Genomic DNA, 15873 nt, shown 5'->3' on the forward strand with positions numbered 1-15873 from the left:
GACTTTGATGGTCCTTGCAACTTGCCTGAACACTACAAACAACTTCTGACTTTTTTTTTACAAGTCTTGAGTGCTTTTTGGTTGAATTCGACTTTCTAACTCTGGCCCGTTCTCTGAAGGCCATGGGCTATTATATTTAAGACACAGTCTCCTCCGACTTTTGAAAATATAATGCCTAATATATTCCAAGCTCTGGCTCTCAGAAACAAGGTATCTATTTTAGAAAGAATGTTTCTGTGTTGATTCCCTTAGTTTGGGTGGCATTTTAAAAATAAATGTCACATTATTTGCTGTTATTTTTATTCAAATGGGACATGGTAGAGGTTTATACCCCATGATGACAGACACTTGTCAGTGGTTTGAGGACAAGGTGAACGTATCTGGGGTGAAACATTATAATTTTCTTAGGGAGTAAAAAAGATCATTCCAGCGAAGGAAATAGAGAGCATCTTATCCACATACATGAATGGGCCCCTCAAGAAATGGCTCTGCTCATTTTGACAGAATCAGGAACACATGATATACACGCAAACTAGACTTAACCTCTACTGAGAACAAGCTGACAGCCTAGGGAGACATTTACTCATACTGACCCAGCAGAACTGGCCTGCCCTTTTTGCCATTGGCGGTGGGAATATGTCCTGGTCTGACTGCTTCGTTCAAGTACAGAAATACTTTTATGGTTAGTCAGTTGCCCACACAGGCACAGACCTTTCTGTCTTGCCACTCGCAGTTACATTTGCCGCACACTTTTTCCATCTACCTTTGTAAAAGTCGCCAACATTTACGGAACTAGAATGGCTCCTACCTTTTCAAGAAGTCATAAACAGGGCCACATATCTCTACCATGAGGTGAAACTTCTCATCGTTCATGCATTTGAGCATAATTTGTGTAAAGAATTCCAGGAATCTTGGTCTTTGCTTAAATTTCATGACTATAGAAAAGAGAAGTTCATTGGAGAGTTACCAGTGTCCCTCGGGTTCCTAGTGCTAGGCGACCTTAGTCACAACAGGCATGCCTCGTAATTTGCTTTTAGATTTCCCATGTATTCCTCTTATTTAATTTTTAATTGAATATAATTACACCATTCCTCCCCTCCCTTCCCAATCTCTCCCATGCCCCCTCCCCCTCTTAAAATCATGGCCTCTTTTTTTAAAAATTATTATTGTTGTATCATATATACAGCCTAGTAAGTTTGTTATATATATATATAATATATATCATAATTTCTTTTGTGTAATACATAGCTTAAAATGAGAAACAATTTTTCCAGTGCAGTCTGCAGCACAGCTATTTAAGGCAGCAATTCTCTTTAGAACACTTGTAGACCAGAGTCATCTGCATACACACACACACACACACACACACACACACTGGACACACACACGTGAGTGTGTGACACTGTGTGTGTGTGTGTGTGTGTGTGTGTGTGTGTGTGTGTGGACTATTTGCATTTAAAAATTATACCCACAGTTAAAAATGTAGCTCTCACCACTTGTTAAAGAAGCTTCCTTTGGCAGCAGAGAGAGACCATTACAGAAAGCCACAACTGATCAAAACACAGAGAACTAACCCGTGGGACCCCTAACCCAAACTGATACATCTTTGTTAAAACCTGTGCCTAAAACTATGGCAACACTGTATCAGCCAAAACAATGGCCACACCAGTCAACATTCAAGGAAGAATCCGGAAACCTTGTGGGGCCCCATCCTTAGTCAAGGTCTACAGGCAGCGGAGAGAGGTTGACTCTCTTCCAGGGATGAGCCCCCTTATGGGTTAGATTTCTCACTTACAAATATTAAAGGAGTCTGTGTTGGATGAGCCGCTGTTTTATTCCGAGGGCCACTGAGAATCTTACACTGCATATTTGGCTTATCCTTCACAAACATCAACGGTAAAGATTTAACTGAAGCTGTTTGTGGCCCATGGCTATCAGGAGAAAGCGCCTAGTCACTTCTTAGACTGATTTGCTCCACTCATCCCTCAGCGCAAAAAAAAAAAAAAAAGCCGCCATCTCTTCCTAGATGAGTTTTAAAATGACTGTACTTTCAGTGCCCTTCTTTTTGTCAGCTTCATAATGACACAGTTTGCTTCAAAGCCACTAGGAAGGTTCTTTTTTCCAGGCTTGAAGCCACCTGTTTGGGTTTCTCAATTACCCAGCAGTCAAGAGCCTGCATTATTCTCAGTGGGTGGGAATGCCAAGCACAGGAGGGACCTCTGAACAAACAAGAGAAGCAACCTGCAGCATAAGCCACTTCCTGCCACTCACCTTCCTTCACAGCGCCTTTCACATTCCAGTTTAAAACCACAGGGTAAAGGAAGATCGGGTCCTCTGCTCCAGATAGTTCAGTGAAGGTGACTAAAGTTAAAAAAAATTTTTTTTTTTTTTTTTTTTTTTTTTTTTTACTAAACTCTAAGTTCTGTCTGGTTCTGTTTGGATCCCAACAACAAAAACATACAAATCTTTTAGAGAGTTTGTTTTTCTTTTTTAATAGGGGAAATACTCAACTAAAACAAAAACTAAAGAATGGACTTTAAAATCATATATATCATATTGGCACGGTAAAAAAAAATCAATTACTTTCCTTTTCCATAAAAGGTAAGGGCCCAACCAACAAGATCTAACCATGACACTAATCCCCGTCCTTAGGGAGTCACTCTATAAGCCTCCCCTTACAGCACAACCACAGGAGCCAGTGTGGGTCAAGTCCCACTTTCTTGGTGTTGTGTAGCAGGGGCTCACCTGAAATCTGTGGTCCTCCTGCCTCAACCTCCAGAGTGCTGTGACTTCTTGTATGTGCACCAACCTACAAACTCTGTTCAGGCTCTAACCCTGACATTTCTTGAACTGTGAAATTTGATGGTTGGGGGCGGGGAGGGGGAGGGGGGAGATGGGGTGGGTCAGGGTGAATAGGGTGGCCGGGGTGAGGTGGGGTGGGCCTGGCTGTCCATATTTAAAATCTCTGCCTCTCGAGTTCTTGGCGTTGAAGTGGGGATAAGAGGAATTCCTTTATCCAGCTGTTATACAGATTTTGCATGATTATTTAATGTATTAAAAATGGTGTCTCACACATAGGCGGCCCCTGCGCAAAATCATTTTTATTGTTACTGAATTTACTGTGTAGCTAGTAATGGGTTTTACTTCTTAATAAAATTTTGTTGATATTGGGATAAATAATTCACTTTACATTTTAAGAAATCATACTTTTATGCGTGTAATTAGATAATTAAAGTTTGCCCTAAAGTAGGTTTGCCGATTATGAGAACAGTATAACATCAGGCTCAAACCTTCAGCCTGAAACAGGCCAGGGATACGTTGAAAATGAGAGCACCAACAGCATAACCAGAACATATTACAAAAAGAGTGAAGTGAGACCCAATGTTCACTCAGTTCCCAAAACCTCGAGGGAGAATAACGAGTAAGCTCTTTATCCTCTGCAATACTTAATATGCTTTAAAAAAACAAATAAAAAACAACAACAAAAACCCTAACAATTATCAAAAAGTAAATCAAATTCCAGGTGTCTTTGCAAACTGCAAAGTCCAAACAGCTAATCATTCTATTAACACATCATCAGCCCACCCTAAAGTCTCTAGGATGATGACCTAAAGTTAGGCTCACCCCTCACTGCTCACTACACTTCACTACCACAGAACCCTGGGGCTTCTAACTTGCACAGTTGCCTTTAGGGCAGCAACTCCCAATTTGAGGCAACCCCATGAGTTCTGCTCCCATGGGCAGGGTCCATAGATGCTGTCCCACATCCTTCAGTGCCCAGGACAGAGACACCCCTACTGTGCTGGCTGGCTTTATGTCAACTTGACACAAGCTAGAGTCTCTGAGAGGAGGGAACCTCGATTGAGAAAAGTGCCTCCCTCCATTCGGATCCAGCTGTAGGGCATTTTCTTAATTAGTGACTGACGGGGGAGGGTCCCGGGAGGGTCCCACCCACTGTGGGCGGTGCCATCCCTGGGCTGGTGGTCCTGAGTTATGTAAAAGAAGCAGGCTGAGCAAGCCATGGAGAGCAAGCCAGTAAGCAGCACCCTCCACGGCCTCTGCCTCCAGGCTCCTGCCTCCAGGCTCCTGCCTCCAGGCTCCTGCCCTGTGTGAGTTCCTGTCCTGACTCCTTCCTCTGATGAATAGCAAAACAGAAGTGTAAGTCTAATAGACCCTTTGTTTCCCAAGATGCTTTTTGATCGTGGGGCTTCATCACAGCAATAGCCACCCTAACTAAGGCAGTCTGCAAAGAACTATTTGGACCAAAGTAGCAATGATGCCAAGGTTTAAAAAAACAAAACAAAAACAAAAACATCTCTTCTGAAGCTAGAAGCCATGGGCCCAGGTCCAAGTCACCCGGGCAAGCCGAGGTAAATCCCTTATCCTTATGAGGCGCACCTGTAGAAGCCATGAGCAAAGCCCTGTTGATAAGGTGCTGCTAGGATTAATGGCTTGATGGAGACACACTGTATAATCCTTAAAGGGTTTAGCAAATACTAATCTCATCTTAATTCCTTCTGTAAGGTATTTTCCCCTTTTAAGAAACTTAACGCTAAACATATACAAGAGGGAAAAAAAATTACTTTGCTTTGTCAATTTGAGTAGATGGGTCTCCAAGAAGGTCAGTTGTTCGTTTATCTTTTCAGGCACCAGCACCTGCTGTGACTTCTTGATTTTCGAAGTTTTCTTAGAACAAGTCCCCTAGAAACACGGGTAAATGTCAGAATGTATTTTAACACGTTAGGGGAGTTGTCATTTTCGAGTGACCTGCTTTATGTTCCGTTTCTCTCTTTTCTGTTTCGTAGGCAGGACTACGATCTGTGCGGTTAGCCAACAATAATTAGCCATTTATCGTCACTGATATTGCATTCTAGCTAAAAGTGCTCAAGAGTTACTTGGAGAAAACCAAAATGCTCCCATTTCCGTTCCCTCCTTTCCAGGAATTCCCACTGTAAGCCAGCACTTGTGGTACAGGTGACAGCGGAGGTAGTGGTGTTTGGAAAAGGTATCTTTTTGTAGCCCAGGCTGTCCTCAAACCACTAAGTAGCCAGTCTTCCTCCTCCCCAGTGCTGGGATGATGAGCATTCTCCACCACAGTCAGTTTATGCGGAGCTAGGGATCAAACCCGGGACAAGCAAAGCACTCTACCTACTGAGGTACATCACATCGCCAGTGGCTGCTCTCTTCCTAAAGTAGCTGTCACCTCCAAAAATCCTCAAAATAAAATCCCAGCCAGCCAGCCCTCGGGGAGGCCCTCCTATTCCTTTTTCTTATATTTCCAGAGGGAGCCAGCGCCTTTACAACCCAGCTCTTGTCTCTACAGCTCAGCCTTTCACTAAAACCAAACAGGATCAGTAATTAGCAGATTAAGGCCTGGCCTGCATGCGCCCAGACTCCCCACCAAGCTTTCTCTGTTTGAGACTGAGAATTGCCCGGCGCTGTCTCCTGTTGTCACAAACAAAACCTTCTAAGCCTCTCTCTTCTTAGAAGAGGTCTCCAGCGACTCTGGTGATTTCTGCCTCTGATAAATTAACAGATCCTACAACCTTAGTCAGTGGGAAGTGTTACAACCTCCTGCTGGACCAGAGGCTCTGAGAACAGTGTGAGACTTGCCCATGAACCGGCTAGGGCACAGAGCCTTGAGTCAAGGTCCGGATGACCCAGGGAGCTAGCAGACAGACTGAGCAATTGGTTTTAAAACAACAAACCCAGACTGTCTCTGGCTTAATCAAAATTTCTCTAAGCAAAGCTAACCCCACAACTGAGTCCCCCAAAAGTTGTTACAGCTTAAAGTGTCCTCTAGCCAGGATGATTTGGGAACCTTACCAGCCAACAAATTGTCTTGCTTCTCTAGCCATCTCAGGAAGGGGGTGTGGAGGCAATCTGACTCAGTGTGAGAGGTAAGAGGCCAAAGGCCCTACCTGGTATGCCCAGTCACATCTCAAAACCTCACCTACAAACACGTTTAGCCCACAGCATTCCAAGAAAAAGCAGTAAAGCCTTAAGTCCCTCTAAGGAAGCACACGTCAAAAGTTGCCCTCAAAATTAGCAGCAGTTTGGCTCACTAACCTAGCTTCTTGTTCACTCCCTTCAGCGAAGCACTCGGAACAAAGCAACTTTGACTCAGTGCTTCCTGAAAAACCCTCTTCTTAGTCCAGTGTCCAATGCATGTAGAATGGTCTAGCCCCATCTACCTTGCATTCAGTACTTGAAGCGTAACTCTTCAACAGGCTAGCTCCTGACCATATCTTCTCAAATATTTTTTAAGTTAAAGAAGTTCTTAATGAAATCACGTTCCTTAATGTAGAAATGACAAATTGATATACTTCTAATGTGTTTAATGATAGTAAATGAAACAGCTAAATACAAAAAAGAGAAACAAACAAAACAAATTACCTCCTCTGTTGTTTCCTCTTGGTCAATACCAAATAGAGACTTGCACCCTGATGTGATATCCAACATCTTTTTCCCATAATTTATAAGCATTATTGCCAGGTCATATTCCTTCCAGGAACGCAGAATCTAATTAAAAATAAGTATTAATTATCTCTGTTGGATGCCTCTGTTTCCAAGTGCAATGCATAATTTTTCATAAATTCAAATTCCCCTAAGTCTTTTGGGCCTAACAATCCCTCAACATTGTTAAGAAAACTGGAAAGTTACCTCCAAATTATGTATCTGTAGAATTGAAATTATGTAACTCTACTACTCTTGATATAAAGAACTGATAACAGCTTCTTATCAATAATGCATTTTCTATCTCTCTGGGCCATATACCTTTATTCTTTGTGGTGCAGCATTCCACTATTAAGAAACTCTTTCTACTTTAAAAAGCCATATTGAAATGATTGTTTCTTAAGGTCATATACCCACACCTTTTATTTTGAGTGCTTGGTTGCTTGCTTGTGTTTCGTTTTGTTTGCTTTGTTTTTGAGACAAGGGCTCCTATAGCCCGGGCTGGCATCAAGCTAACTGTGTGGCTCAGGATGGTCCAGAACTCCCGATGTTCCTGTCTTTACCTCAAAGTGCTGAGATTATAGATTATCGACATGTACTACCATGCCCGCCTCATCTCCGGTTGCTTTCTGTGGGGAATGGCACCATTCCTGACCATGTGATTTCTTGAATGTGGAGGGGAGTGCTAAGTCAGTGATTTGCAAGACATCTTAGTAGAGAGTTGGACAGATTCTCTGAAAAACTGAGAGGAAGTGTCTTAGTTAGGGTTTTGCTGTTGTGAACAGATGCCATGACCAAGGCAACTCTTAAAAGAACAGCATTTAACTGGGGCCAGCTTACAAGTTCAGAGATTCAGTCCATTATCATCAAGGCGGGAGCATGACAGCGTCTAGGCAGGCATGGTGCAGGAGGAGCTGAGAGTTCTACATCTTCATCTGAAGGTTGCTAGGAGAAGACTGGCTTCCAGGCAGCTCAGATGAGGGTCTTAAAGCCCACGGCCACAGTGACACACCCACTCCAACACAGCCACACCTACTCCAGCAAGGCCATGCCACGCCTACTAATAGTGCCACTCCCTGGGCCAAGCAGATTCAAACCACCACAGTAAGCACACACTGATTCTTCAAGGGTAAGCCTACTCCATCCTTCTCACACACTACCCATCTGTTACTCTTTGCCCTTCCTAGCCTGGCCCTTGTCCACTTTTCACTTGTAATCTTCCATCACCATGTCCTTACTGAGCTGAGTATAATCCTGACCCCTCCATGTTCTGGAACCAGCACATGTCTCGTGTCTCTCTGTGGCTGAGTACCTTTCCTAGTGTACCTGCCTTCCCTTATTTCCACAGCTTCCTTCTTACCTCATCATTATAATCCTGGTTCTAGCATCAACTCCAAGAAGATTTCGGGGCCAGTCATCTGATTTGTGTACTGCCCTCCATAGTGACTCCATGAAGGCAAAGGAATACATGCATGGTAAACCCAGAGGGGCCACTAAGTCTAAATATGTTTGCGTGAGTCTCGTATGCGTGGACACACTCTGTTAAGATAGTTCTTATTTCGGATACATAATCATTGCTACTTCATACATGGAGAAGGGCTACATGAAAGGATTTAGTGAGCGGCTAGCTAGACCTGCTGAGACCCAGCCCATACTAAGAAGCAAGCATAATCCTGCAGAGACAAGATAATATTTTCCAAAGAAGCAATGCATTGTGAGGAACATGTTGTAGCAATGGCGTGGTGGCAGGGCGAGGCCCTATGGGGTGTTGAATGCCTTGTACAACAGTCATATTTCATGACAAGATGTGCATGAGATGTTTGGTCACCTTACTAGATACCACCCCTGACCAGAGCGTCTTCTCTTTACCATAAATGAACACCATCACAGAAAACCACAGCCAGACACAAGACCAGTGGATTGGGAGGAATCCAGCCATGATGCATGTGTACCACAGATCCTGTATCTGTGTCTCAGGGAACATTGAGGAAGAGGGGGCAGAAAGATCGTAAGGGTCTGAGTGCTGGGAAGTCTGCTGTGAAACCGTCTCTGCTAGAAAAGGGTGCGTAAACAGGAACAATACAATGGCAATATCAATAGACATGCTAACACGAAGGACTCCCACCTCAGGGGCAGAGCTACAGACAGCTAAGCTAAGAAGTGCTGAGTGGGGAATCAGCCTCTCCTCGGGGATGAGCCCCCTTCTCCGTTGCCCAATACAAAGCGGTCAGCCCTGAAGCCACACGCATACGACATACATACAGCAAAGGTGGACTCAGCCGGTCGCATTTAAATGTTAGTGCAAGCACGTACAGACACGTGAATTTGGTAAGAATCAAAGAAGAGACTACCAGTTTGAGAGCTGGAGGGACGTAGAAGTTGGAGGAGGGGGACCTGGGAGAGGCTGGAGGGAGGAGGAGCAGGGAGGAGAGTGAAGTGACTGTTGTAATTTTAAGTGTATGAGTGTGCATGCGACGGGGCAGGCATTGCCATCTGAACACAGACACGGGTGGACGTGTGCCCTGCACCCTACCGCAGCTGCTTGCCCTGTGCTTTCACTTGGCGTGACAGAGTTGTGCAGCCTCTTGTCTAAATACATTATGAGAAAACAATAAATAAGAAGTGATTTTTTTTTCTAACGACGAGAGAAACAGAGGGCTGCTTCTATTCAACATGTCAAATAATGGACAGAAATGCTCCAGTATGGCAAATGTTTGGCACTGACAATGTTAAAACAATGCCAAAAAAAAAAAAAAGAGAAATGACAAATCTCGAGGGTGGCACCTCACTGGGGGCTGCAGGAACTTGGAGGGGGATAAATTCTGTTGCTTAAATTAAAAAGACTGAGTTCTCTGAAGAGATTTTTTTCAGAAGAGAAAACAGTGTTGTTTGACTGAGTTTCCCATGCTCCAAGGGATAATCTAGAACTGCTTACGTCAAATGATACAATCACGTGAACACCTACAATCTGGGATTCAGAAATAGCCCATGATTTGGGAACTGGAGACCAGAGAGAAGGCAATTTCTAGGACAGCAAGTACCCCACATACCAGCTGGGGAAAAACACAGCTCAAGTGTCAAAAGTCCTGATTCTTTTTTCCAGTCAGAATGTCTTCGGGGTCACTTCTGATATGACATCGCTTAATCGCCTGATTCCTCAAGCAAGTGAAGAAAAGGCAGAACGATCCCTGGCAAGCCAGTGAGGGCACAGAGCCACTCACATGAGCCCAGGGCTCCAGTTGAGGCTCCGAGGGTTGAAGGATGGGGAGACCTCCCCAGGGGCCTGACGACTAAAGGAACCATAATCCTCCCCCATCTTCCACAGCTGTCCTCTCTGGAACCCACTGGTATTTCTTCTTCCTCACTCTGAGCAGGAAACCTGCAGGGACCTCCTTCCACCTCTTCATTCCCCCCACCCCACCTCACCCCACCCCCACCCCCGCTCCTCCCAGACTCCCTCCACACTAAATTAAAATGTTTTAGATACCTGGGTAAGCAGGGTTTATTGTGTTTGTCCTTAACAGAAGACATGCTATTGGAAACTCACTAGATACCTTGAAGTATACACTTTCTTGTTGGGGTGGGGCCCTGAAGCAGTCCCTGTCCTTTAAGTAAGGTGCTTGGCTGTGCCCAGTGTTCTGAAGAAGAGTGAAAGCTGCTCCTTCCCCTCCCGGAAAGGCCACAGGAGAGCATTCTCTAAAGACAGTGGTATGGGTTTTTGAGAGCTGGTCCAATGGATAGTCGTTCATTGCCGGCTACCAGCTCACTGCTATACCTTTACAGCAACTCTTTGACCATACCCTATGAGATTAAACATAAACTCGAGTCTACTTTTTTATGAATTGCTATAAATGAAGCAAAACAAAATCTGCATATTGTCTGGAGAAACCAGTGGTCGAAAATCACCTACCCACCAGGCATTTTCCCATTTGGATATCTGCCTTTAACTGTGCTTATAATTCCTTGCAGTCACAGTGTTCTGGCTACAACTAGCAATGTTTCTCTGGTACGTGTCCCCCTTGCTGAGGAAGGTGACCCTTGTCTCCAAGGTCATGCCAACTTCCTTGGATCCAGCTGGTTGCCATTGTGGTGGAAGGTCCAGGGATCTGGCTTTACTTCAGATGTACAGTCGCTTACACCAGGGTCTCACACACTGAAAATCATAACAGAGCAGAGTCTCCACGGTCAATCAAATTACTACCTTTGTAACATGCTCCTCTCAACCAGAGACATCTGCTGAACCCTCTAATCTAGTCCACCGATCGATCGATTTGCCCACGGGGCTGTTAATACCAGTTTTTACTAAGGTGGCTTTGCGATGAGTCCTCACATCTATTGAGAACGTTTAAATGATTCTAGAGAAACCCCATGGGATTGCAATTAAAATTGCATTAAATGTAAATGTTATTTTAGGAAAGGTTTATATTTCTGTTACAGCCTGTCTTCCTTTGTATACAGGAACTCAGTGTGGCCTCACCATATGCTCAGATTTTAATGTGTATCCTTGGCAAGATTTCAATTCTTTCGTGCAGGTTCGCTGACACTTGGCTAAGTTTTAAATAGTACTGTCTGCCCCCTTTATTCCTAATGCTTCCTGACACAAACTAAAATATCACTCATGTCTGCTCAATATGTACACCCACTCGATATAGTCTTCCTATAACTCTGATTGTTCCTTACGAGACGTTTGAGACCCCTACAATTACAAATAAGCTACATTTTTCCTTCTATTACTCTAAAGGCATTTCAAATCCATGTCCCACACACAGGAGAGAACCTCTGAAAATAATGACTCCCTGTTAAAAGTCCTTCCTGGGCCTGGTTTTTAAGGAAATGGCTTCAGAAGTTTGCCATTTAGTATGATATTTGCTTGAAAATTTGGGTAAATGTCCTTCTCATTATTCAGTAGCTCCTTTCATTCTGAACTCACCAGCAATCTCCTTAGGAAAGGTTGCTTAAGTGTTATCAAATGTCTTTGTGGCATTTTTCACACAATCTTATTTTTCTTCAATTTGATGCTATAAAAAAAATTCAAGCTTTATTTTAATTTCAGATTCTGTCCCTTTTTGTGGTGCTAAGAATCAACGAGAGGGAAGCCTCGGTCTTTGATGCCTGACATGGAGCCTGTCCTGTGACTGGAATGTAACAGATCTGAAGCCTCCAATGGTGCGGGGAGGTCAACACGAGGACGGCCACAGGTGTATAATGTCTTGTCTCTGGTTAATGTCTGTGGTTCTAAGCTCTGCTTTCTCTGGTGTGAGAATCACCGTCTCCCTCTGTTATTTTTGCCAGTGGGTACTTGCCCGCTACCGCTGTCCTCTCCCAGTTAGATGTACCTCTTGAAGCTCTGTCAGAATTAGGACCTGCATTTCAAGCCCTCCTGGAAGCCTGTCTTCTAAGATTATCCACACTTGGCAAAGTGGTTAATACGGATTTCATTATTTCATCTTTTAAAACGAATGCTCTCTTTCTTGCTTCTTACTTTGGTTAAATTAGTCCCCTTCCCTCCAAGACTGCCTGTGGTGTTCGTTCTCTCTCTCTCTCTCTCTCTCTCTCTCTCTCTCTCTCTCTCTCTCTCTCTTTCTCTCTCCCCTTCCCTCCTCTGTTTCTGTGTGTGTTGCTACTTCATTCTTTTTCCTCCCTGTACACTTAGAAGTCCCACTTTGTTATAAAGTTCTGCTCACAGTGAGTGTGTGTGTGTACTGTTGGAGAAAACAGCAGCCTAAGCTACACACACTTCCTGTAACAATCATAAATGCGCACAACCATGGACCGAGAATCTACCTGTTAGCATTTCCCCATTCCCTACGGAGCTACAATGGAAGCTTTAGTTCTGGGTTACTCGTAAGTTTGTCTGTCAAGGACAACTCTTGTCTTTGAAGAAACCCTACTTAGCATCTGTATCACAAAATCCAATCCATTCCCTTATCTTCTATTTACTTTTAATAATGCATATATTGAGAGACCCCTTTTATTCCTCTCTTTTGTCTACTTCTATCTCAGGACTTCTGCTTTGAATCAATTGTCAGTTGATAGAGTGTTTCCTCAAGTGTTTTCCCCAGATAAGTGCACAGGCACAGTGTTCCGCAAACATTTGTACTTTGAAAAGTGTCTAGTTTTGCCCAATCCAATGAATGGTATCCGTCTTGTTATTAGTTCTGGGACCTTGAGCTTTATCCTTCAAACAGCATTTTGGTGTAGTGCTGCTGTGCTGGGAGCCAGTTGAGCCTCTTTGTACTGCAAGGAGAACATTCTTCAGAACTGGAGACTTTACGGCTTGTCCTCAACCATGAACTTCAAACAGGTCACCAACACCTCGTCACGTGAGTGTCCCTACCTTAATCCTGCTGGGGACTCAGGAAGCCCATTACTGCCCCATCTGTTTCTTTCTCAAGCCAGGATTCCCAGTGTTTTCCTATGACTGCTGAGTCTGCCTTCCACCATTTCTGAGCAGTTCTACACTGAGGTATTTTTAGATTTGACTCACAGTCTGTTACAATGATCTTTATCACGTCTGTTTGTTACAGAGGCTTGGTGTCTTGTATTATTTATTTGGTGAGTTGGTTGGCTGGCTGGGTGGTTGGTTGGGTGGTTGGTTGGCTGAGTGGTTGGTTGGTTGGTTGGTTGGTTGGCTGGGTGGTTGGTTGGCTGGGTGGTTGGCTGGCTGGGTGGTTGGTTGGTTGGTTGGTTGGTTGGCTGGGTGGTTGGTTGGTTGGCTGGGTGGTTGGTTGGGTGGTTGGCTGGCTGGGTGGTTGGTTGGTTGGTTGGTTGGGTGGGTGGTTGGCTGGGTGGTTGGTTGATTGGTTGGTTGGCTGGGTGGTTGGTTGGGTGGTTGGTTGGCTGGGTGGTTGGTTGGGTGGTTGGTTGGCTGGGTGGTTGGTTGGGTGGTTGGTTGGGTGGTTGGTTGGTTGGTTCATTTCATGTCATCTGATTGTTCTTTATTCTTTAAAGTTTTCTTTGCCTCTTTGGTCCCAACTCATCAATGTTGTTTCCCAACGTAGTAAAGAATCAATGATACAAATATTCACAGGTTCCGCTTAATCTTTCTCCCTTTCTAACTCCAAAAATTAAATCTACTCTCTACTCTTCCTTCCTGCCTACTCAGTTGTAAGATGAAACTGACCGGGCCTGCCCAATGTTCCAGGCCTTCCAACTAAGGCAAGCCTAGCCCATAAAGTCTCTCCCATAACTGCCTTTTCTTTTTACATCACTTAAAGCTTCACAGAATTACTCTGTGTGCGTGTGTGTGTGTGTGTGTGTGTGTGTGTGTGTTCTGTCTTCCCCCGTGAAAGCATAAGCTCATGAGACAAATCTGGGTTGTTACCTTGATTACTTATTTCTTTAACGAATTCTAATTGCTATAGGTTAAGTTTGCCTTAAGACCCAACAACCTGGCCTCATACCAACCGAAATCACACTGAATTTTACCTGTGTGCCCTCAGTAGGCACTTCAGTCTGTACCTCTTGCTTAAAGACTATCCAGATCTCAAGTGAAGCCTTCCCCAGGCTTCCCACATTCCTATTATGTCACCATTTACCATTCATCATGTGAGCCGGAGAGCTGCTCTCCCCCATGAGGCTCTAGCTCTTTGGACATTTTCCAAATGCCCTTTACAGACCCTAAGTAGTCAGTAATTGTAATTGCTAATTACACCAGTCTGGTACCCTGAGAGTATTCCTAGCCTGACCTGAGTTTTTACATTCTGACTTCATAAAAGCCTTATACCTCTCATTCCCTGATTGCACTGGCTGCTTTCGTGTGTCAACTGGACACAAGCTAGAGTCATCACAGAGAAAGGAGCCTCTGTTGAGGAAATGGCTCCAAGAGACCCAGCTGTAAGGCATTTTCTCAGTGATCAATGAGGGAGAACCCAGCCCATTGTGGGTGGTGCTATCCCTGGGCTGGTGGTTCTGGATTCTATAAGCAAGCAGGCTGAGCAAGCTATGATGAACAAGTCAGTAAGCAGCACCCCTCCATGGCCTCTGCATCAGACCCTGCCTCCAGATTCCTGCCCTGCATGAGTTCCAGACCTGCCTTCCTTTGGTGATGAACATCGATGTTGAAGTGTAAGCTGAATAAACAAACCCTTTTCTCCCCAACTTGCTTTTTGGTCATGGTGTTTTGTCACATCAGATAAAACCTTGACTAAGACACTAGTTAACCCTTTAACTGTAATGTTGCTAATGTCTCTGGGTTTGGGTTTTGATTTGGGTTTTGGGTGGTTTTGTTTTGTTTTGTTTTGTTTTGTTTTGTTTTGACAAGGTCTCATTATGTAGCTCTGGTTGTGATGGAACTCAGTCTGTAGACCAGGCTGACCTTGAACTCCCAGAGATCCAGCCTCCTCTGCCTCCCAAGTGCTGCCATTCAAGGCATGGTTACCACTCCCAGCTGTCGCTTGTCTCTGTAGAGCTAAGTTTCGTGATTTTAACCCAAACCTGGCTGCCTGCAGGCTCCATCTACCATGACCACAGCCTGACAAGCTGATGTGCACACCGCACACAGCATACTACGTCACTCATCTCTTAGGGTTTTTTGTGTTCTGTGTGACTATAGATAACGCCGGATGGTATCTAAAGGCTGTTTCAGTGACATCAAGGCTGAGTTTGTGGGGCCCCACAGTTTTATCAAAGGGGTCACGAGCAGTCACCCTCCCTCCACTGGCTTTCTGTCTTCGGAAAGATGCTGTGGGGATGCTGATGTTTCTTAGGAATTATTTTTAATTACAAGTTAGTACAGGTGCCCTCTGAGACCAGATGAGGGCCCTGGATCCAATTAAGACCAGTCCTAAATTTTAATGACGCTGGACAAACAATGAGATGAATACCTTTGTGATGTAGAAGATGCAGCAAGCAATCATGTGCTGTATACTTTCAAAGCTTGAAATATTTTTCTTTGAGTGAACAACACTTGGTATTCCTTGCAAAACCACAATACATTTTATCAAGATCTAAATAAATAAATAAATAAATAAATAATTAAAAAAACAGAAGCATAATGACTTTTATGTCAAAATATCATCTTATTTAGTATAAAATGTAGGATATAAATCGTATCAGTCTTAAGCTAGCCTTAAGCTATGAAGTCAATAATTCATAAAACTGCAGTCAATAATTATTGATAACATATTCATCAGGTATGAAAGAATATACATAGATAAAATGGGCATATTCAATTTTCAAATGAATCATCTGTCTTTATAAACTTGAAAACTGGTAAAGAATATGAAATAAATCTGCAAATAACTGTAAAACAACATTTGTTTTCTATAAGCACTGCAAAAGACAGAGGCCAAATGTTTTATGGACCCAAAACACTACTGATCACATCTATGCTTATGGGGACCTCGGCAAAGGACAGAGAGGATCAGGCCCGTGTGACTTAGTATGGAGGGGAACAGGACTTTAAATGACAGTCCC

General features: G+C 43.9%; 1 protein-coding gene across 9 annotated transcripts in view; it reads right to left on the bottom strand.

The window, feature by feature from the left end:
• Cfap54 (cilia and flagella associated protein 54) overlaps nucleotides 1-15873 on the bottom strand; it is a 286409-nt gene that overhangs the window by 179865 nt on the left and 90671 nt on the right. For all 9 annotated transcript variants that reach the window (XR_005486835.2, XM_039080085.2, XM_039080086.2 and 6 more), the window contains 5 exons: nucleotides 15282-15404; nucleotides 6397-6522; nucleotides 4584-4701; nucleotides 2272-2361; nucleotides 809-935 (listed from right to left, as the gene is read on the bottom strand). Coding sequence is in view for 8 of the 9 variants with exons in the window: in XM_039080085.2 (XP_038936013.1) it covers nucleotides 809-935; nucleotides 2272-2361; nucleotides 4584-4701; nucleotides 6397-6522; nucleotides 15282-15404 (584 nt within the window). In the remaining variant the exon portion in view is untranslated. The remainder of the gene's footprint in view (nucleotides 1-808; nucleotides 936-2271; nucleotides 2362-4583; nucleotides 4702-6396; nucleotides 6523-15281; nucleotides 15405-15873) is intronic.

This window comes from Rattus norvegicus, chromosome 7, assembly GCF_036323735.1.
Source record: "Rattus norvegicus strain BN/NHsdMcwi chromosome 7, GRCr8, whole genome shotgun sequence".
NCBI classification, from domain to species: domain Eukaryota; kingdom Metazoa; phylum Chordata; class Mammalia; order Rodentia; family Muridae; genus Rattus; species Rattus norvegicus.